The sequence below is a fragment of the Protobothrops mucrosquamatus genome, unplaced genomic scaffold, assembly GCF_001527695.2.
Source record: "Protobothrops mucrosquamatus isolate PMUCROS unplaced genomic scaffold, P.Mucros_1.0 scaffold1026, whole genome shotgun sequence".
Lineage (NCBI taxonomy): Eukaryota > Metazoa > Chordata > Lepidosauria > Squamata > Viperidae > Protobothrops > Protobothrops mucrosquamatus.
The window spans coordinates 110,565-134,814 of NW_015387261.1; the positions used below are offsets into that span (position 1 = coordinate 110,565).

General features: G+C 39.8%; 1 protein-coding gene across 1 annotated transcript; it reads right to left on the reverse strand.

Annotated features, from left to right (window-relative positions):
* Positions 1–1,171: 1,171 nt before the first annotated feature.
* On the reverse strand, positions 1,172–20,781 carry RHOV (ras homolog family member V). Its single transcript, XM_015819958.1, has 3 exons — positions 20,276–20,781; positions 3,507–3,565; positions 1,172–2,074 (listed from the first exon to the last, which is right to left on the reverse strand). The coding sequence occupies exons 1-3, from the start codon at positions 20,472–20,474 to the stop codon at positions 1,634–1,636; spliced, it is 699 nt and encodes a 232-aa protein (XP_015675444.1). The 5' UTR covers positions 20,475–20,781; the 3' UTR covers positions 1,172–1,633.
* Between the last annotated feature and the right edge of the window lie 3,469 nt (positions 20,782–24,250).

Here is a 24,250-nt window from a genome sequence, read left to right on the forward strand (position 1 = left end):
TTCCCGCGAGAAGTTGAAATCGACTGATTGAACTTTTCTTTTTTGCACACAGCGGTGGAGGCCTAAAGCAAAAAAGTTTTATAAAACCCAGCTGAAGGCCTAGGACTGGGGTGATGGCGCGTGTGCCCACAGAGAGGGCTCTGAGTACTGCCTCTGGCACCCGTGCCATAGGTTCGCCACCATTGCTCTAACACTTTGGAGTCAACATTATCAATGCCTGGAGAACAGTTCTTCTCAATTAATGCTCTTCAGATGTGCTGGATTATTCCCCCATTATACACATTCATCATAGTTGGACTATAGATTTACGAGCATTGTATCCCAATGTACCTACAGCAGAGAACATCAGGTTGGGGACGCTGCTTAATTTTTTTGGAAAATACTGTGTCATATGTTCCCTTTGAGATTTGGTTGGCATGCTTTTAATTCAGTCTTTTTAATGTGTGGTTATCTTTCCATCTCAGATGTAAACTTCATCTTGCTGTAATAGTTACACAACATAAATATTAATTGCTAACTTGGCAAACCTGATTATTCTGCTACAGGTTTCAGGGAGGGAACATTAAAGCCTTCGGTATTAGCAGTGAAATACAAAGGAATATGATTTAGGGCCCAATCCCTGATATAACAAGAATTGCTCATTTCCTTCCAGCTAAACAGCATTATTGGCATGGTACTGGATGGCATCTTATTCAAATAGGCAATATAGTATCAGTTTGCCTAGCATGGAGAGTCCAAGAATATGTGAAGAGGACATAATTTAGGGATGAAAAAAAATGCATACTCAAGAGCTGCTGGACTTCTAATCTTGAACTTAGTTTGAACAGGTTAAACTTTGATTAGGCTAAAATACTTTTAAGGATGAGTTTAAAAGAGGATCAGAAAGTTTGTTCACACAGAAAGTTTACATCAGAGCAAATCACGCATCCATCTTTTTCAGTGGATGCCCAGACTATATTTCCTGTTCAGAAATTATTTCACACTCAAACATCCACACCTATCTAACTACATATTCTCTACAATATTTCAGTTTGTGGTATGCTTTTCACATAGGCATTTTCCCCACATAATTTCATCGAGAAATATTGTGTTGTTTTAAAGGTGTGACATAGCCACTCTTCACCCCAAACGTGGATTAATCCTCAGTTATATCTTGAGGCCTTCTTTTCTTTTCTTTTACTTTTAAGAGGGCTGAAGTGGAAGTTTTAGTTCTGCATCAAGAAACCCCTCTATTCATTATTATAACTTGAAAATGAGATATAACTCTCAAATTTATTTAACTGAAGCGTTAAATCAAGTTTCATTCAACCTTCCCTGCTCTCGTGCCCTGTAAGCAAGTTGGGATTGCTACTCCCAGATTTAATTAATTTCTTCAATTAATATGCCGTCAAGCCTTCAAAAGCTGTAAAAACTGGTCATCTTGCCTGGAATATATATATATATATAAATTAACTTGGCTGCTGGACTCAGTACATCAGCATCAGACCATCCCATCGTAGATGTTTGAAGGTAGCGTGGACCATTTGATGCTACACTTCTATTCCTTGTCTCCCAGGCAAGTTTCACCATAATCCAACAAGAGATTATGCTCCAGGCTACTTTGGCTTACAAATGTCTCTTATTGGAGTCAGTTTCAGACAAAGCAGAAGAATTTCTTCCATCGGCATTTAGAGAGAGTTTTGATTCCTTTGGCTGTCATCTTCTTTTCCTGGTGGGCTTTGTATTCAACTGCACTAACAATGGCTGTGTCAAAAACCTCCTTCAGATTCTTTTGAGTCAAAGCAGAGCACTCTACGTAAGTCTGAGCCCGGATTTTTTCAGCCAGCCCTTCTGCTTGCGTTCTCGGCACAGGTTTTACATGGTAGCGGTTCAGGCTGATTAGGACTTTAACATCATCTCTCAGGTCAGCTTGTGTCCCTACTAGCACCACTGGTGTTTGGGGATTGTGAGTTCTTATTTCTGGAATCCATTTTTCCGTAATGTTTTGGAAGGAGGTGGGATTTACAACACTGAAGCAGACCAGGAAGACATCTGTGTCAGAGTAACAGAGAGAGCGGAGGCAATCAAAGTCTTCCTATACAGGGAAAAGAAACAGGGAGATCAATTTGCGTCAAACATTTACTGTACTAATTGCACTGAGTAGGCACTGAATCTTGACTTTGCCATGAAGCTCCAAAGCTGAACTTTTCCAACTTTCAACCACAAAATCATACAAAGGTTAGAAATCATTTGAGCTTTCCCAAGTGCTTTTAAGAGGAAAACTAAGCCAGCTAATAGCCACTAAATATAAAATTAATTGTTCAGTTCACATATCACACTAAGCTTAAAACCAAACAAAACATATTTTGGCTTTAGCATGTTGGGTAAACCCTACCATTATAGCTTATGGCCAGAGTTCCTAACTGGGATAGGACATCAATGTCCCTGTGGAAGCTTGTTTTGGTCTTCAGATTTTATTTTTTGAAACCTTGATCATTGAAATTAATATATGGGAAGCCAATGATCTTCAGCCTCATATATAGTTTCCAAGAATGCATTTTTTTTTATTCCCAAATTTTTTTCTAGCCTGGGCTGCTCATAAACTCCAGAGGCATTCTTAAAAAATAAAGCCGGTAGGTAGCTACAGCCAAGTGCTTTATCTATAATGTGCCCAGCAAAAAACAGGAAAAAGCTGAGGTGTTAGGAAACATCCTGGAGGAATATGGCAGGTGATGAGTGGAGAATAACTTCACCATTTTGCCTTCTGTAAAATGGATGTTTGTGAATCAGACATATCCCGTCTGGCAGCCATTCTCTGAGCATATTCAGAACATACTCTCAAAATCCCAGATGTGCCCATTGCTCCCAAAATATCGAGGTCTCCCAATCGATGGCTAGTGTTATGTGTAAATGCAGCGACTGTGTCTTAATTAACAAATGATGTTTTCAAAAATAGGTTAATCCACTAACTAGACCACTGAAGAAGAGACAGACTTTTAATGCCCATTAAAATGGCTTCTCAGTCATACAAACAATCAAATCTAAAACTCATGTCCCAATTAAATTTCAGAGTTCATATTTCTCTTAAAAAGTCATGGGCCTCCAGACATAATATTTCACAAAAGGAATTCTTGCTGCAAAAAACCCCCCAATATATTTCAGTTAGCAAGCCATAAGTCACACAAACAAGAAAACCTTATTGTTTGTTTGTTAGATTTATAACCCAGTTTTTTTTTCAGGAATGCAAGACTGCATCCATAACATATTTAGCATATTATACAACTACAAGATGTTCAGTTCAAAGGTTATTTCACACAAGAACCCACCAGAAGAAAACACTGTGTGTCTCCTCTCCAATACAGAAATATTATTTTAATGTAAAGTATGCCAGAACTATGCTGTAGATTGTTACTGAATGTCAGTAATTTTTTTTACTGAATTATTTTCATTATTTTTTTTTCTGATATCATCCTTAGCATGGCATTTGAACCACAGCTGCAAATATTCTTTACTTTTATAGGCCCCACCTGTCCTGCAGTGTCCCACAACTGGATACGAACGGGTGCACCATCAACCAAGACTTGAACTATAAAGAGAAAGAAAAAATGACTAAGTAATTGATGTATACCATTCAGCTTCACTAGCATCAACCTTGTTTTATTCCGCAGAGAGGACTCTTTGAAAGTTGGGAAGCTACACAAATATTATCCCAAATGCTGGAGTGGGAATATTTGAAAATACTGAGCAAATGCTGTGTAGAAGATTTATTACTAAAGCACGCCCAACTCTATACACTAATAATTTTAACCTGCATTGATGTATTGCCTTTGTCTGGCCACCTACATCTTAACAAACGATTGCAGGAAAAGTACGGTATATATTCCATCTTAAAGAAAACATGAGCCAGTTTTTCCAGGTCCTCCAGTATCTATGCTCCACACCCCCATCTATATTGATGTGCTGAACCAATAACTGAGAGCGGATGCCATTGTGCCTATGATCTAAGTAGGCTGTAGAGGCGTTATGAAACTCTGGATCACCCTTTCATAATCTGATGTTTTACGATGATAGTTTCTATCAACTCCAGCCAGCATGGCCCCTGAAGAAGGCACCAGAAAACTCATGCAATTTCAAATTTGGCTGTTTTTCTGCATATGGGACAGTGTTGTTAACACCCAGTCAGGGAAAGGTGGTGGTCAAACAATGGAGCATATTAAGCTAGCCAAATATTTAGACACAGAAGACCAGGATTAGTGCAGCTGCTTCCTAGCTATTATTATTGATATAGTGCCTCAGGTTGATTAGGCAACGCTTTAGGTACCAAAACACAGAACCAGGTCTGAGCTGCAGTCATCCCAATTGGCAAATGGCTCTTTAGTATCTGTATGCCATATTTAGCCAACACAAATAAACGCATACACAGTTAAACATGATGTCCTTGTATCTCTACTATTTACAGTATATGAAAGTAACTTTTCAAAAAACAGGCAATTGAAAAGCAAGAAGTCTACATGTTCAGCTACCCTTTCTCCTTTTTGCCACCTCTGAGATGTTCTGGGCCCTGATGTCTATGCTGCATATCCAGAGTTGTTTACTGTTAACAGCGAAACCTTATTAGTATTTGCCACAAACGCCATTGCGTAATTGCAATGAACTCTGACAAAGTTTTTAAAAACAGCTCCACCCAGCAGGCAGAGAAGTTGTTCTTTTACCTACCTTCATGTTTTGTTCACTTTAGCTATAACAGACCAGGGTTAGCCCACTAATGGTCATAATCTCTGTGACATAAGATATTTGAAAGCGGGGCGCTACTCTCACGTGGGCATTTGAGAGTAAAAATTCCCAACTCCCTCTAGCTTCTCCATTGCAAGATGTGCTTGTTCTCAAGATTGCTGAAGCAGTGGGGGTCCGGCAGCTCCCAACAGCTTCCATAAGAACAACCTGTCATTAAGCCTGCAGTCCCTTAGGGCTGAAACTGGCAGGGCCTTCCTTTTTTCTCTTATTGCTTCTAGCAACTCTTCAAAGCAGCATATATCTATCCTTGCATTTGTGGGCCAAAGCAATTGGATCTGAGCTAATAAAACCAGCAGGGCAAGTTGAGTGGGAAAAGCAAAACAAAGACATATATATGGTAAGTGGTAATTTCGTGGTTTTCTTTCTTTCTTTCTTTCTTTCTTTCTTTCTTTCTTTCTTTCTTTCTTTCTTTCTTTCTTTCTTTCTTTCTTTCTTCTCCTTCCTTCCTTTTCCTTTCTTTCTTTTCTTTCCTTCCTTCCTTTCCTCATAAATAAGGTAACTTTCTTGTATGCCATTTCTTTCATAAACACAGCTCATTTATTAACTCACATAAGTAACCAAACAATATATCAACATAGTCTTGCAAGCCATTAGCCATTTGTTAGTCTAAAAAGTATACATTTAAAAATATAGTCTGCTAAATGCCGAGTGTAAAAAACTATTTTAAAATAAATTTTACCTCCTAATTTTTCAAATATTTCCATAGTTCCTTGTTAACCCAATACAAGGAAAAATTTAAATATTGGCATCATAACTTAATAATGAGATTGGTCAGGTCCAGGCTTTAAAATACAGCTATTCAGTTCACAAAATTCAGAGTGTGAGTGGATTACACAATCAGATGGACACTGATTGAGGAAATAATCAGGGAGAACCCATCACCTTTTATCAATACATTTTTCCTACTGTTCAATCCAATCCTGTTGTGTGGGATAGCTAAGATTAAATACTCTGTCCTCTCCTTTGTGGTGGCTTTCTGCTACTTGAGGATAATGAAATTTTGTCTTCTCGCCTCTAAACTATATATGTCAGGTGCTCTGACCTCTGCAGCTGCAAAGGATTTCACAACAAACTATTCAAGTATTCAGAGAAAAAAATGACAGGCATGGAGGTACAGGATGAAAATTAAAAATAAACCTTCAAAAAACGCCCCCACAGCTCCCTGCCCCCAACAAACAAACTCCTTTGAATAAGTCTATGTTTGTAGAAAAGAACTGAGAACAATTCACTCTCCTGTAACCATTTGCAAAAACTGTGGAAAACTAGCTGAAAATGCAGGAAGCAGAGGAGATAGGTGATAAAAATAAACCAAGGCAAAATGCACAATTAGCAGGAGTGTGTAATGGAGGAAAGGGAGACATCCTGTCTTAAAGGAGACAACAGAAGGTACTTAACACCAAGTAGAGATATTGACAGGGTGTCCTTGAGTACAGAGAAGTTTTTTTTTATTTTGGTGAAACGGGAGTCTGCTAATCTTTTCTCAGGCATCTTGTCATTGGGGAAATGAAGGCTGTAGCATTTGCAGTCCTGTTCTGGATGAAATAACTCTTATTGCCTCAGGGTCTTTCGGTACAATCAGGCAAAGGCTCTGCCTGAGTCATCTCAAAATCCTTAGTACACCCTGTCAGCTGTACTTTTGCCACCTTGGAACGCAGTCACAGGTCTCCACAGCACATGGAGGACTTTTCTGGAGTCGGTTCACTGCCTTGACTGGTCTTATAGAACTTATAGAGATGGAAGAGACCTTGGTGGTCTTCTAATCCAACCCCAAGCAGGAGACCCTATACTATTTCAGACAAATACTGCCTAATCTCCTCTTTAAAACCTCCAGTGATGGAGCAACTTCTGAAGTCTCTTTTTTTGGAGGGGGGGGGCAAATGGATGTGCTAAGGGTAGTACTCTTGGCACAGCCATTGTGCTAAGGATAGTATTCAGGACAAATTCATGGCAGTATTCAGATTTGGAAAAAATGAACCCAAATTATAGATTGTGTCTGAGGCACAATTTCTTGTCTAGCTATCTGGAGGCTTGCTGGAGCGGATCAGGAGCAGGAAGGTGCAGAGATTAGAGCCTTTTTCTGAATAGAGTGTGAATGGTTTACCCATTGTGCTACCAGCGCTTTTCAACCAGTGGTACGGGTACCACCTGTGGTACATTGGCACCTGGCAGGTGGTACGTGACCATCCTAGAAAAGTGGTAGCGGGAGAGGGGAATGAGCTGAACCGGTGGCAGCACCGCACAAGCCTGAGCGAGAGATGGCTGGAGCTGCAGGGCTGTCAGGACTCAGTGGAAGGGCCAGGATCAGCGCCAGGCTCTAGCTGGAGCTCGGTGCTGATCCTGGCGCTTCTGCTGAGCCCAGAAGAAGCACCGATCAGCTGGAATGTTGCAGCATCTCCAGGGTCTTGTGATTTACATTCAGATGCTTGACAACTGATTCATATTTATGATGGTCACAGTGTCCCAGGGTCATGTGAAGTGACCAAAATCTGCTGCAACCACCCAGCAGGTGGGGGGAATAAAAACCAAACACCCCCCCAACCCACCTCTGCTGCCAATCGTCAACAGAAATGCTCACAACAATGAAAACCTCAGACAGGAGGAAGAGCACCACCGGGTGGGCAGGCAGGTGTCTTGCTCGGCTGTGGTTTGGGGGGCACTTTTTTCAGTGCCATTGTAACTTTGAACAGTCACTAAGCGAACTGTTATAAGTCGAGGACTACCTGTACTTTATCACTTTTTTCCTTTTTTTTTTTTTTTGGGTCATCAAGTTTTTGACACCTTGCTAGGCGATTGGTGGTACTCAGATGTTGCCATATCCTAAAAGTGGTACAATGGGTGAAAAGGTTGAAAAGCCCTGTGCTAAGCCATAATGTGGATAGTTGGGTATTGAGTATGGCCATATCAATCAGACTCTTTACCATCACCATCCCTCTCTTCTGAATGCCTCATGAACTATTCCCCAAACCCCCATGAATTTTTATAGGCAGATTCTCTCATCTGTTTGCTCAGTTCTTGCCCGGAGGTTGGATGGAGAGAAAGTTGGTGGAAGGAACAAAACAGAAAAAATAAAGAAAACCAGTCCCAGAGGACTTCTCACTAATAGGAAGCTTTAGAAGTATAAAATCTATTGAAATGTAAACAAAGGTGTGAAAACATGGCTCTATGGCCTTGCCTGGGATGCATAGAGGAGCACACAGTTGTCGGGCTGGTTAGCGCCCCGAAAGCCTCCCCTCTGCCTTTTAATTGATTTTTAACATTGGATTTCAATCACCCTTGCCTCCCTTGCCTGTTTAAGTAGTGTGTATTGGAGGTGGTTATCATCTGAAAGCTGAATGCAATGAAATTTCATTTTAATGTATGCTGATTAAAATGACAATAAAGTTATTCTATCCCATTCCATTCCATTCTTTAAATTTTATATACTGTTTTTTATGTTTTAATATTTTATTCGTACACCACCCACAGTTCCTCTGAGAGGAAGATGGGCGGTTCCAAAATTGGATTAAATAATACTGTATAATAAGACTCTCAAGAATGGGATGATGTGTATATGAGTGTGTATGTATATGCACACACATTCATACACAAACACCACCAGGAAATGTCTGGGCTAAAGACTAAAGTGGGAAGTAAAAAAAAAAATAAGAAGAAGGCAATAGCAAACCACTTCCGTGTTGCTGTCAAGAAGACAATATCATTTTATCCTTGAAACTATCTGCTGGAAACCTCAATATCCTTTTCAAAACACACAGTTGAGTGTTTCAAGCCTGTCAGGAAATGAGTTCAGCACAAATCATAGTTCAGTATTTTTCAGTTTTGGCAACTTTAAGATATGTGGATTTCAGCTCCCAGAATTCTTTCCCCCCCAAGTTTTTTATTAATTTTCCAATATTACATTTACATATTTGAAAAGTAGCGTGGCGGCTGAGCACAGTAATTCCATTACATTTGAATATCATCAGAACAAATCTCAAAGTATTACAACAACTAATTCCCTCTCTTTCCCCCATAATATCTATTGTCTCATATTCGGACCAACACAGTTCTTATTCTATCAATCAAACAAAAAATACCTTTCTAATATTCATCAATAATCTTCAGTCTATACATATCTTAATTGATTTGACATTCCATCTTTTAGACAATAACCTGGTACGTTTTTCTTAACTTTAATTTCCCATTGATATTTAAATTTAACATTTAATCTTTATCAGTTTTGGCAACTTTAAGATATGTGGATTTCAGCTCCCAGAATTCTCTAGCCAGCATGTATGCCTGGCATGCTGGCTGGGGATTTCTGGGAGTTGAAGTTCGCACACCATAAAATTATCAAATTTAAAAAATATTGTGATAATATAACACAATAAGGCACCTCCACAGCACAATAGAAGTAGTAACCAATGCACCAACTGGAGAAGGGATCCCCTTTTCCTAGTACAAAATAATATATGGTACTTTTTCTATTAGAAAACATAAGTGATAATTTAAATGGAAACAGAGGCATTTGGCATTACAGGAAAAAGAAGGAAATCTTGAAAACGACATAAAATTGAGGACCATCCAAAGACTATTGTTTAAAAAACAGGAAAAAATGTGTACATTTCTGGGTGCAATAATGTTAGTTTTCATCTTAGGCAATGACATTCCCCAGGATGCATATTCTTATATGTGTTGAATTGTTACCCATATCAGTGTTCCAATCCCCAAACAGCAAAATTGAGGGAAGCTATAATCCACCATGTATAGACTATGTGCTATGCTGACTTTTTGTGATAAAATTACTCTAAATGAGAATATAGAGAGAGAGCAGGACAAACAGGTGTTAGACAGTCAACAATTAAAAGGCAGCCATCAGATTTCTCTGCAATTATTTTAATGTCCAGACAGCCCCCTGGGGAGAAAAGTCCTACACGTTGTGAATTAAAAGGCAGAAAAAATAAAGCAAAGCAAGCAAACTCTTCCTAAGTATGCCACGTGCATATACATCGAAATTCACATTAGGGAAAGCCCATTGCATGTTTTGGAACTGGAGCAAAAAAAGTGGAGTAACCTGATAGTGTTCTCCTAATGGTAAAAACTTTGCAATACATGGAAACTCTGACAAAAGTCCCTGATAGGGCGGGCCGCTTTCCTCTTTTCTGCTGTATCTAATAAGTCCAATAAAAAGCACCTTGCTTTACCAACCACGGTGGTGAATACAGGTTGTCCTCTGCTTAAAACCACAATTAAACCCCAAATTTCTATTGCTAAGTGGGGCATTTAAGCGAGTTTTGCCCCGTTTTATGACCTTTCTTGCCACTGTTGTTAAGTGAATCAATGCAGTTGTTAAGTAAGTATCATGGTTGCTAAGTCAATCTGGCTTCCTCGTTAAATTTGCTTGTCAGAAGATGGGAAAAAGTGATCACATGACCTCCCCGGGACACCGCAGCCGTCATAAATACGAACCAGTTGCGCCAAAGCATCTGAATTTTGATCATGTGACCACGGGGGATGCCGTAATGAAAAAGGATCATGTCACTTTTTTCAGTGCTGTTGTAACTCCAAACAGTCACTAAATGAACTGTTGTAAGTTGGGGACTACCTGTACAATATGCAATATGGTCTTTTGAAAATGGATTTGGAGCCAAACATGGCTCTGAAGAGGAAGAAGTCTTCTTCAGGACATATAAAAAGCAAGTCAGGGCGGAAGTGGGTGGTTAAACATGGACACAGAAAGAAAATCAGCTTGAATTTATTTTACATACAGGTAGTCCTCGACTTGTAACCTATTAACCGGTCGAAGTTACAGCGGCACTGAAAAAAGTGATTTATGACCACTTTTCACACTTATGACTTTTGAGGCATCCTCACAGTTATGGGATCAAATTTGGGGTGCTGGGCAACCGGTATATATTTATGGTGGTTGCAGCATCTTGGGGTCCTGGGATGGTCATCTGCAACCTTCCTTAGGGAGCTTCTGACAAGCAAAGTCAATGGGAGAAGCCAGATTCACTTAACGATCGCATGATTTGCATAACTGTAGTGATGGCAAAAAGGTAATAAAATGGGCCATGATTCACTTCACAATGTCTTGCTTAACAAGTGAAATTTTGGGCTCAGTTATGATTGTAAATCAACAACTACCTAGGAAATGTCTTTGGCCAGCACTCTACATCTTTCTGATCACAGACAAGATAAAGCCCTTACTGATTTTTTAGACTTCAGCCAGCCTTGGATTCCTCTTGCTTTTATTACAGTACCTTGCAAAGTGATTTATGATCTATGACAGTGATGGCAAACCTTTTAGAGACCGAGTGCCCCAAAACTGCTCCCCACCCGTCCCCGCTCCGCCGTGCCCACTGGGCCACCCATCAGCTCCACGGCCCACCACAGATCACCCAGGTAGCCCAGCAGCACCATGGTGGCCACACCCTCCACCTGTGCCCCGCAGCATCATCTGCGCACGATGGGGCGCAAGGGCGGAGTCTTGTCCCTGCTGCCCGGCTACCATGTCCTTGGCTACGCTGTTTCATGTGGGCCATGCCTGGGGGCAACTCTCCTCCGGGGGGCTACTGATGAGGAGGGGGCCGTGGGAGGAGGTGGGGCTAGGGGGATGGTGCGTGTGCCCATAGAAAGGGTTCCGTGTGCCTCCTCTGGCATGCTTGCCATAGGTTCGCCACCACTGATCTATGATCTATTACTTGCTGTTTATATGTACAGTGTGAGCTTATGCATCAGAGACAAATTCCATGTGTGTCCAATCACACTTGGCCAATAAAGAATTCTATTCTATTCTATTCTATTCTATTCTAGTCTAGTCTAGTCTAGTCTAGTCTAGTCTAGTCTATGATCATTTTGCCAATTTAATTATTACTGCACTGATCTATGAGTACATATACCGTACGTAGTCTAATCTCCACTGAATGATGGACTGAGGTAATACAATGCCTACTCAACCTACAAATAGCAGAAGTGAAAGAAGCCCTACCTTTGTTAAGGCCAAGACACAACTATGACTGTTGCCAAAGCTTAGCTGTAAAGAAAGAAGACTAACCTGTTCCTGGTCAAAGAGTTGCTTAGATTCTTACTTGATCTTCAAGATAGTGGGCATTTCCCGCTTGTCTCATTTCTCATTTCAATACTTGACAAACCCACATTGTAAATATAAAATGGTCGCTATGCCCAGAGCATTACTGTACAAAAAACCCTGATGCCATATTTTGTGTGAAATACAGTATATGCCATAATACTGGTATCGTATAACACGGTAAAAATGCCATTTGGTGTGACTTTTACTCTCCACAGGTCTGATCATGGCCCCTCAAGAAAACCTCTTTTGTCTACTACTCTTTGTGGTGTTACCTTTGAAAACACCCTGGAAGTTGCAGCAAAAAGCTAATATAAGGAACAAGGATCACATCATGTTTATATTTTTAAAAAATGCCAATTATTTACTAGGTATTATTTAAGCAGCTGGTATTAAACTTTCAAGCTCTAGGAGGCATAGAACTTTATCGATGATGAAGGTGTGCAGCCATTAAGACCTGTTGATCTTTCTGAAAATTTTCTAACCCTTGAGAGTCTCAATTTATTTGGGACAAAGTGAGCATTTTTCCCCTCCATCATCTGCAGGCTACAGAATATACGCTGTCTATGTAATTAGAAAATCTATAAAGATGCATCTATTTTAGCATTAACCTTTTTAATTTTAATTATTTAATATTAATACATGTTATATTTAATATTTACCTTTTTGTATGCTATCTTTTAATTACTGGTATCCAGTTTGAGTGTTCATTTGAAAAGAAAGGTCAGGTCCAGATCAAATAAATAGATAAAATGATTAAGATAGCAGAGGAAGATTAAGAGCAAGAAGGGGAACAAAACTGATGGGACTTTAGCAGGCAACACTCTTCCAAAGAAAAACTTTCTTGTTTAGAGAAAAAGTGAGAATGGGGAGACATCGCAGAGATATCTAAACATCGATTCTCACCGGATCAAGGCTGACTTAGCCTTCCATCCTTCCGAGGTTGGTAAAGGATCCAAATTATTGGGGGCAACATGCTGAGTCTGTAAACCGCTTAGAGGGGGCTGTAAAGCAACGTGAAGTGATATATAAGTCTAAGTGCTATTGCTCTTGCTCTCATGGCATGGAAAAAGTAGAGTGAGGAAGTTATTTTTCTCTTGCACAGTATCAAAACAGGGTACAACCCACTTAAATCAAACTTTGAGTAGAAAGAGACTCAAGATTAATACTTGCTAACACAAGGCACAATTAAACTACACCATCAGATGTAGAGACACTACCAGTTTCAAGACACTACCGGAAACAAGAAGAATTCATAAAGGATCAAGCTATCAATGGCTACTAGATTGGATGACCATGTCCTGAATCACAGATAGGACCTCAAATACCAGGTATTCGCAAAGTTGATTATCATATTGATGTATTCTTATTGTGCCCTTTTTCATTGTTTATTTTATGGGTCTATTATTTTGCTTCTGTTCTGTTTACACTCCTTTTATCTTCTTCATTATGGTAAGATGCCTAGACTAGCCCCATGGTGAAATAGGCAGCAAATAAATTTAACAAATAAGCTTCACTGGAGGAGCTATTACCTTCTTGGATGTATCTGCTACACCACCACATGATAGCAATAAAATTGGGTGGAGACACTGACCTAATCCAGCAGAATTCCTATGTACTAAGGTACGTAAGTGTGCCTTTTTTTCCCAGGGATTCACCAAATAAGCATGGTAAACTGATATGAGAAAGTTTATCTCCACCCCTCTCATACAGATTTGTAGGTCTTGTTTCAATCTTGCTTTGGCCTCCCCTGTAAATGATGCAGGAAAGTTTCAGTGTAATAAAGAAACAGGTTAGGCAGGAAAGTTTGGTGGGTGACAGTCAATATTTACTGACCCCAAGAGCAGAACTGTCTTGCAATGTGAAATATCAGTAGTTCTGATCTTAGCATATATGCATGGGAAAATATTATTTTTCAATATTATCTGAAATACTAGTCTTCCCTATCAGCCCAACCTAATGACCTCTGCATGCACAGGACAATAATTTGACATTTCCAGCTAGTATACTGATTACAAATGATAAGAGTTGTAGTTCAACTATCTGGAGAGGAGCAGGTTGAAGGATTCTGTTCTTTATTCTTGCACATGATTCATGATGGATTATCTCATGCTTTTGAGAAACCCTGAACAGTTTCCTCTGTACTCATTTAAACCAGTTCCACAAGGCTACTCAGTTTTTACTTACCGTATTTAATTAATTCATTTATATTTGCCTTTGTTTTACCAATCCTCATTGGGCAGTTGCCTGGAACTGTGCACCAATTGCCTTTAACTCTTGTATAAACTTAGTTCACCCATCATAATCAGTTCTAATATGGTTAGTTGAATGTTAGTTTATTATGTGTACCCAGCTGATTACATGAAACATATTTAGTGTGATACATGGACTAGACACAGTGAAGCAAAGTCTTACATTTAGGCAGGAAAAATCAAAGGTACAAATACAGATTGGGCGAGACCTGGCTTAAAATTAGTAACTGTGAAAGAGACCTTGGAGTCCTAGTGGACGATCACTTGACTGTGAGCCAGCAGTGTGCAGGAGCAACCAAAAAAGCTAATACAATCCTGGGTTGTATAAACAGAGGCATAGAATCAAGATCACGCAACGTATTAGTACCGCTTTATAAAACCCTAGTGAGACCACACCTGGAATACTGCAGCCAATTTTGGTCACCATATCACAAAAAAGATGTTGAGAGTTTGGAAAAAAATCAGAGAAGAGCAACAAAGATAATCAAGGGCCTGGAGTCTAAAACATACGAAGAATGGCTGCGGGACTTGGGTTTGGCTAGTCTAAAGAAAAGAAGAAATAGGGGAGACATGATATCAGTGTTCCAGTATCTGAGGGGCTGCCACAAGGCAGAGGGGGCCAGATTGTTCACCAGAGCACCAGAGGGAAAGATGAGAAACAATGGTTGGAAACTGATCAAAGAAAGAAGCAACCTGGAATTAAGGAGAAACTTCCTGACAGTGAGGACAATCAACCAGTGAAACAGCTTACCCCCAGAAATCGTGCGCTCTCTATCACTGGAAATTTTTAAGAAGAGACTAGACATTCACCTGTCTGAGATGGTATAGGTTCTCATCTGTCTGAGATGGTATAGGTTCTCCTGCTTGAGCAGGGGGCTGGACTAGAAGACCACCAAGGTCCCTTCCAGCTCTATTCTATTCTATTCTATTCTATTCTATTCTATTCTATTCTATTCATTCCTTGTGTGTTTGAAGAAAAAAGCTTTCTAGCAAATGTTAACCCTGTTTTACCCCAGGAATGTAATCATTTGTTAACTACATGTTAGATAATGTGCTATTTGTAAATGATGCCAATATTAAATTTTGAGTGTAGGAAAATGTAGTATTTTCACCACAGAAGCTAAACCCTCACCAATAGACAAGATATTTAGTGCAACTTCATTGGATGGGAAACCCTGTGTGGGATTATTCTAAAGCAGTTTAGTCTTCCAATTGTAGCTGTTGAGATTTGGATGTAAGACTAAGATCGCCACCTGTTTATAAACTGGGAAACAATTAACATCCCCTCATGTTGTTGAACTAAAATGTACGGAGAACTGGATTCTGTTTGAAGCTTTCCAGTCTACTGAAAACCACTGATTGGGCTAGAGTAGCATTCAAGGATCAAACCTACAAAATCTCACTGTAGGAAGATGAAAAGAGAGAAAGATTAAACCATGTTGTATCCTGATACTTGGAGTCCTTGGAAAAGTGTTGAAAACAAACAAGCATTGTTTTGAGGAAATCATATTATGCAAAGCAAATAAGGAAAATTGCAACCTGTAGTAGTTCCTCATCAGGGTTAGTCCCCACCTGTTCCCCTAAGGTTAGAGATCTGCTGTCCTGGAAACAGAAGAAAAGGCACAGACAGGAAGGCATTTTTGGCATTCAATATCTGGCCTTAATCAAAGTGGGCAGGGGAAACATCTGGCCTTCAGGTTCCAGATATTGTTGAAATACACCTTCCAGAAGCTCTCATTATCGGCCTTTTCACTAGAGTTGTTGGGAGTTGAACTTGGAGGCTCAAGCTCCCATTCTACTAGATTACATTTTTAAAAAGAATTTTCAAAAGATAGATCCAATATTACTTTTGTAGTGTTGTTTTTTAAAAAGGAGAAAATAGTTGTTTAGGAAAGACTAATCTTAAAAAAAATGCTTCTTATAATGTATTTCTTCTATCACATCAGATTTTAATATACAGCTAAATACACTGTATATTCAATGTGTAGCAGTGGAATGACCTCTGTAATCTAAACTTAAAGGATATACTGTAATATAAAATTCAAGCCATAGTTCACTGAATCACAGACTGTCCTTTGGTTTGCACATAGTTTGCTTGGTAATGCAAGCCAAATCAAGCGATAACTTAAATATTACATGTTCAAAATTAGAACAGAACAGATATAGCAGCAAATTCAGCCTGCCCCAACCTGGTCCTCTCCACATATATTGGGACTATAACTTTGAGTATTCCAGTTATTAGGTTGGAGCAAACTGACTTAAGCCCGAACGGATTAGGTAGCTGATTGTCCTTCAGGAGGCAGCAATGGTGTTCACACACTGTGCAATAATTCAGGCACATAGTTTAGTCTGTTCCAGGTCCCTGTTGTCATTTACAAACTAGAGTTAAGCAAGACATTTCAAAATGGGTGGGGCTAGAACCCAAACTGAGTCTGTATAAAGTTTCTGGAACATTTTACTTTTCAACCGTCCTCCCCCAAATGTTTGAGGCTCTTGGCTTGCTGTAAAAGGAGTTCACAGGGTTCAGATGCAAAATAGATTTTTACACTAGGCAGGATGTTGGATAAAGTGATCACAACATCTCTTCCAACTCTTTCGTGATATGAATTCTATGAATACATTGTATGAATATTCTCTACAACAACATAGCTTTGGGATCCTATGCGGCTCCTGGGAAGATAGATGCCATCTAGTGAGCTCGTGTTCAAAATGAAAGTCAGGTGTGGGGTTATATGGAGCTCTAGTTCACTGCCACTTTAGTACAATGGTTCCTTTTGCTGTATCATAAAATAAATCTAAAACCACAAGCTGTAGACATTCCTACTCGCTGCTTCAGATAGGCCAATCAAAATCGGTTCATACTACAATTTTCAAACGATAAAGAGACAGGATGTTTTTGAAAACATCCAGAGAAATTGCTTTATATTATCATCTAGCAGTTACTGGTTATGATTTGAGAGCACACACATAATTCCTTTTTAATCCTTAACAGCCCGTGTGGATGCAGTGAACCAGGTTCAGAAGGAGCTCATATTCAAATTGGAGTAGTTGGATTAATCAGTCATTACAGTAAAGGCACAACATCTCGCAGCTATTCAAAACTGTTGAGGTCAAACGCCTACTTTACTCTTCTCCCATCTCATGCCTTCAACTTCCATGATTCCCAGCCAGCATGGGAGGCAGTATGAACAACTGATGATGTCCTTGAAGTTCAACCTATTAGGAAGGTACCAGGTTGGAGATGGCTGCTCTATATTTTCCTCAGAAATTTCTGACACATTCTGAGGGCTTGTGTATATTTCAAATCTTTCTTGGCTTGCTAAGTGATAGATATTTAAAAGTAAAAAATAAATTCCAAAATTCCAATATGCTACTTTTCATAGCTATATTCTGTACTGTACAACAAACAACTCCATGTTCCTTACTCCTGAGGAATAAGTATTCTCTAATGACTATGCTAGCTGGGAATTTTGAAAGATGAGCAAATCCATCTAGAGGACACCAGGTTAGAGAAAGTGCAACAGCAATTCATCAAAAAGATCAAGAACAGAAACTGTCTCGGCTGGTTCTAACTGCCTTTCCTATTTCCTTCCTTACAAGGTTATGCTCAGACTGACAGTAACTCTTCAGATGAGATGTTTTGACTAAGAGGCTTCAAGGAGCATTAAGAGATTGCTGACAGCCAGTCATCCTCATGTGATAGACAACCCTAGCAAACTGACCAGTCTAATATTGACAGACAGCTACTTCCTGGGAAAGAGCAATCCAAAAGAAACTGAACCTCTACAGTTTCTCCAGTGATGCCATCTTAATCTTAGAGTCAGATCAAGCTAGATCAATAGTAGGGCAGAAGGTCAAACACAAATCGCTGTGTCTAAATCAGTCTCATGTTTATCACAGTTCCCAACTTTAGGATAGCCTTATCTTTAGATTGATTTAATGTTCTCTCCACAGCTGTCCTGGAAGGGACATAGAAGAAAAGGCCATATGAAATCCAGTACTGCCCCTCTGATACAGGTATCATAGAAACCACAGTTCATGTTCTTCTCTATTGCCAGTTCTACAGTAAATTCACCACTAACTGATTATCCCTCTTTTATTTAAATTTCCAGGGCACTCTGATAGCTTTTTATCTGCACTATTTATTAAAAAAAATCAAAATCAGTTTATTTCTCTAAAAGTCCTAAAATGTTACTGCACTATGTGTAAGCTCCACCCACAAGTAGAATAGAATAAAAACTTTATTGTCACTTCAAATGTACACTAGATCAGCATACATTAAAATGCAATTTTATTGCATTCAGCTTTTTAAAAAAAATACCATTATGCATATACCCACATACACACACATATATATATGACACAGAGAAACATCACAGTCAAGTTGAAGTGTATACATATAGATGGCACAAAAAAAATCCTGCGAATTTACAAGTAGTTACTAATTGTTCTTGTGGTTAGAAGATAGTTTTATGTTGTTCATTTTATTGACTGTACCTTTTATTGGCCAATGACGAAAATAAAGTTTCTGTCTGTCTGTCTGTCTGTGAGATGAGAACTTTGGCACTGTGGGAAATGGTTCTTCTAATGCAAGCAGATGTTCTATTATTTTTAATGTTACATTTTATTTATTAAATGTGGATTCAGCATCTAGATTCAACATAATTTTCAAGATTAAAAACAAAGTCTACAGTATATGTACAAGATGCATAGGTAGAGATACAGGTATAACCATTAAATCATTTTGGAGAAGAACGGCTATGTGGTCAGTAAAGTGACACTGTCTTGATGGCATGTAATCAATCAGTTGCAGACACTAGGTAAACTGGAAATAATAAAGAATGAATCAGATGGATTATCTACCCCAGCACACAAAAGTCTAGCACCACCTTATTCTATAACTGCTACAAAAGTGTGTTTAGACAGTCACCTTATACAAACTTTCTAGGGAGGAAATCCCATTGATCTTAATGGGATTTACTTTTAAGGAGGCATGCACAGAATTGCAATGCTGGAGCATGTTTTATCAATTGCTAAGCTTAGCTAGTCAATTGAATGTGTATCTTTTTTGGGGTGGAGGGATAATCCACAGTCATCCTTCCTGCATTTCCAGTTTAGTCTTAGGCTACATGATCTGTAGTGTGTAGATAGCTGATACCTGGGATAGTCAACCCCCAAGTGCTGTTGGAGTTTCATCCTTATAAATGAATTACTGACCCACTTTCAAGTGGCATACAATTATCTGCTCTTTCTTATATTTTAACTGGAAAAACAATTTAAAGGTAATGCTCCCTCAGCTTTACTTGAGCAATTAAAATCACCTCAAACAAGGCAAACAGACTAGCTGTCTTGCACTGCTAGCTGAGTGGGGGCGTTACCACCCTCGTTTCAGGTAAAAGACTACAGTGAAAAGTCTTGCTTTGTAACCTCTTTTTGAGTTCAAGGTGTGTTTTATAATAGTTTCCTTTTTGAGAACTTCTCAAGCTTATGAAATATCAATATTATTGGAATTATAGGTGGAACTCTGCAAAATACACAACACCACTAAATTTCAAGAAGGTAGAATGCAAGTCTATAGACATTTATCCTAGGAATGCCACGTTTATCTCAACAAGATTGAGCAGACATAAAATTGTACCATCAATGAAACAATATTGATCAATCACTTCCCACTTGATTAGATTAGTTTGTTTTTTTTCCAGAAAGAACGAGAAAACTTTTGTTCACCTCAGTCCTCTACCTTTCCTCCTGTTCCACCTTAACACTTCATAAATAGCAAAGGATCAAAAACTTTCCTTTGACATAAAGCCTACCAGCAGCTCTGCCTTTCTTCCTTTTTTCTTTGCCCAAAGATCCCATATAAAAGGGGAACATATCAGTCATTTTTCATCTAACGTTACCTGCCTCTTCAGAAAAAAGTCACCTGTTTTCCTCTACAGTGCCTGTGCCCGGGGAAACAAAGCAGCAGCTTTGACAATCCTATACACCAGGCTTTTTTTTTTTTTTTAACCACGCTGAAACCAACAGTGGGTGTTTCATCCCACTATATTAATAGTTGTTATCTTTTCAAAACACACAGGGCTAAACCCAGAAGATATTTCTCTCCCCCATCCCCTCCTCCTCCAGCAAGCCCCACTCTACCCAGCTCCCTCGACAGGCTGAGGTTTCTGCTCTGCCTACCTACCTGAGAAGGTGTCCAGTGCAGTCGGTTGGTACTGGTCTGGGTATCCATTTGTTGTGTAGCTGACAATCAGGCTGGTTTTGCCCACGGCTCCGTCCCCGATGAGGACACACTTAATGCCCAGCTCCGAGCCGCTGCCTCGGCTGGGGCAGCTGCTCCTTCGCAAGGTGGGCGAGTAATCCAAGAGCTCCTGGGGCGGCATGGCTTGAGGAGCCGAAAGGGGCACCCTTCGGCTTCCTCTTTTGAAAAGAGGGTACGATTTGAAGCAGAAAATGTTGCAGCTGGACACCGGCTTCTTTTCTTAAACAATTAAACCGAAAGAACCCAACGCAGCCACTTTCAGGGGACGGTGGCCACCTAAGAGCCCCGCGTGGGTCGGGCACCCTTTCCCACGCAAAGCGGCAGCTTCTCTTTCTCTGGGTTACATCGCTCAGGTGTCCCGGAGCAGTGAAAGAGTAGCCAGGACAGGTAGGTTTGTATCCTGGGCGGGAATTTCATCCTCTCCGCTTTCCATTGAACTTCCCAGGTCTGTCAGGTGCTTTTGTTTTTCCTACGGCCTCCCTTCATTTGCATAGGGCCTCCTCCTTTCCCTGTAACTTGAGTCTACTCGGTGTCAGGACTCTGGGCCAAGGCTTCTCCCTTCTCGGAAGAGAGCGCTAGCTAGGTAAGGAAAGCCGATGGGATGAGCAACAACAAAAAAGGCTCCCTGTATAAAGACACAAATATAAAGGGGGCAAGTCTCGGTCGCTCAAAGTCCCAAGCAAACAAACAAGGTTGTTTGGTACGACTATCTCTTTTGCAAGACTATACCTCCAAACTATATGATCGGAATCAGCCTGTCTCATCCTTTTTAAGATGTGCAGATACCAATTCCCAGAATGATCCAACTTGGAGCCCTCGGAGAAGTATGGTTTTTTACAAAAAGTCAAATAAACGAACACTTCGGAAAGTGAGTCATTTGAGACCCGATTCATAAACCTCAATCTTATTTAGTGTTTTTCCCAGCCTTAGCTGCAGTTCCCAGATACTTCCCAACTTTTCTCCTGAGGAACAAGAGGGGCTTCCTTCCATTTCTCTACTTCAGAGTTTCCATGACACAGATGGGACAAAGGTCCTTCTCAGTAATGACAATTTACAAAGAACTGGTTTTAATCCCCCACCATGGTTAAATGGTGTGTTCTTATAATATATATCCTGAAATCTTTTCACAGTTCCATTCAGTCACGGTACAGACTGGAGATACAGGATATTCTTTAACAGATTTTTGCAACTCGAATTCTATAACTCTGGCCATATAATTTTGGCAGCCATGGGCTTCATCTCACCACTATTTGCCTTATCCCCAAGTTATTTTTAGTCAAGATAAATGGTTTGGTTGTGCAAGACATTTGAAAGAGGGATTTTGCAACATGTTGTAGCAGAAATGAAGCTTTCTCTTCAAATCATGAAAGCAGTTGTGCTTTCTGCAAGTTTCTTTGGCTGTTTGTGGAGGTTGGGAGATATGTATGCACCATCCATATGTCCCTAAGGAAAGACTAATCACATCCTACCCACCTAATTTTTGCACAGGAACAATCTGCATGCTAAGCTTATTGCATGCAAATATAATTTGGCATAGTACCTCTGACTAGCACTTCTTTCCATCACAAGATTTATTTGCATAAAGGCATCTCTAAGCCATGCAAGTCAATGGAAACAAGTCTTGTCCCAAGCTGGGCCTTCCTGTTATATTGAAGATGTAGCAGATCACAGTTTCAGGGAACAGACATCATCCATGCGTCCAGCAAGTATGAGGTAGCTACTCATACCAATTATTTTATAATTTAAAACTATGACTAATTTATAAGCATGTATATAGTGTAGGTAGGAGATTTGGGGTTGTGTCCACTGAAGTGCCCTTTCTTCTGTTAGAAGATCCTGGCTGTGATGGAAAAAGGGCTGAACTATGAGGCAGGAAGCAACAATTCTCAGGGCAGAGACAGGTTAATATGGAATAGATATTTCTGGTTCTCAAGGCCAGGAAAAAACAAAAACAAAAAAGAATGGGAGGGAAAGATCTAGGATTTAATTCCTGGGCTGTGCTGCCTCTCACACACATAATGTGCAGATCTTCTGCATATATACTGTATAACTTCCTTCTTGTCTAGAATAAAGCAACTTACCTATCTGTGGAAAGTCTATGAAGCTTCTCCTGTTACTGGATGCAGAGCTGAGCTTTTGAAGAATCAATGAATATTGCTATGCCTGGTTTGAAGATGGACAAGGAGCTGTTGTATTTAGCTACTATTATATTTTCTACTGTGCCTAATTCAGTTTTTTTCCCCACCTCCTGTCCTCCAGGTGTATTAGACTTCAACACCCTCTGGCTATATTTTATCTGTGCTGGTTGAGAATTAATGTACATCCAAGACAGAAAACCATTCCTAACCGTGGTAATGCCAAAATTATAGAACATACATTGTGATGTCATGATGCAATCTTTGCTTTTGGGTACTTGAACTGCAATGTCACTCAAAACATATAAGGGGTGGGGTTTCCATCATGGCTGCACAAAACCTAACCCCTTCTTCTGATAGCTATGCATCTGAAACAATAAGTAGTGGGCCCCTGGAAACAGTCCAAAGATAAAATGCAAATGACTCTGCATGGAAGCTGTCTATCCAGTCCCAGTGGTAGCCCCCAGTTAACTACTGCCCTGTTTAGCAACTGTTTGAACTTACAACAGCACTAAAAAAACCAGTCTTAGCACTTACAATGGTTGCAGCATTCCCATGGTCATGCGATTGCAATTTAGGTGCCTGGCAATTAACACACAGTTACAATGGTTGCAGTGTCCTGTGGTCATGTGATTGTCATTTGCAAGTTTCACAGCTGGCTTCCAACAAGCAAAGTCAATGGTGAAGATGGCAGAAGGTCGCAAGTTGTGGTCATGTGATGTTGCCCTTAATGACCACAGGTAATTCACTTAAATGCTAGCAGAACTGATGTAAATTGGGTGTGCTTACACAATGTTTCACTTAATGGCTGCATCACTTAACAATGGAGTTGCCAGTCCCAACTGCGGTTGTTAAATGAGGAGCAACTATGCTTTTTATAAGTATAAATCTGGTCTGCAAAGTGGGATTTCATTTTTCACTTGCCTTTACCTCAGAATATTTACCATTTTTTTGTTTTCTGTAAAAACAAACTCAAAAGTCACGATATGCAAAGTATAGGAATTCAACTATATGGCTGTTACTCTAATAGTCATACGGTTCAGAAGAAGGCAGAGAGGGGTAAATATGTTGTATTGAACTATATGGTTTACAAACAAGAAAAACCAGAGGAGCAAAAGTTGTTAGTCTTAAACAACAGAGAAGTTGCTCCATAGGTCAACATTTACCTTTATATGACTGATAAAAGGTCAAGATTTATTGACCTATTGAGCAGGATGGCTATGTCACTGTTTTTAAATTTTAAATGGCATCTTTGAGTAAAGAATGGTGACAGATTAAACCAGAGAACTGACCAATTTGCTATCTGCTGATACCAGAATGGGAAATTGAGTAGACAAAGAGTCAAGGATGCAGGTCCCTGATAACTAAGGTTATTGCAAGAGTAACAGAAGCTGTTAAGAATTCCAAGGATTGCCCAATATAAAAGCCCACTTTATAGTAAATGTAAGTCTAATCTTTGGGTCTCTTGGGGGCCTGCTGCCCTGGTCTTTAGTCCTCCTCTTCCTGGGGAGAAGTGTCCCTTGTTATGGTAATGGGTTAGATTGGCTTTGGGCTATTTACCTCTAACCTTGTTAAAACTCACAGAGAGGCTCTACTAATTGTGTGACAGCCTTCTTTATCACAAAGGGTTGTAAAATCTGAACAGCATCCATTGGAGGAGGGTCACCAGACTGTGGCTTTTTTTGTCACTTTGAAAATCCACTGCTGTTGAACATGCTTCACTGGGTGGCTCTAGGCAGTTTACAATGTAAAGCCATGAAAA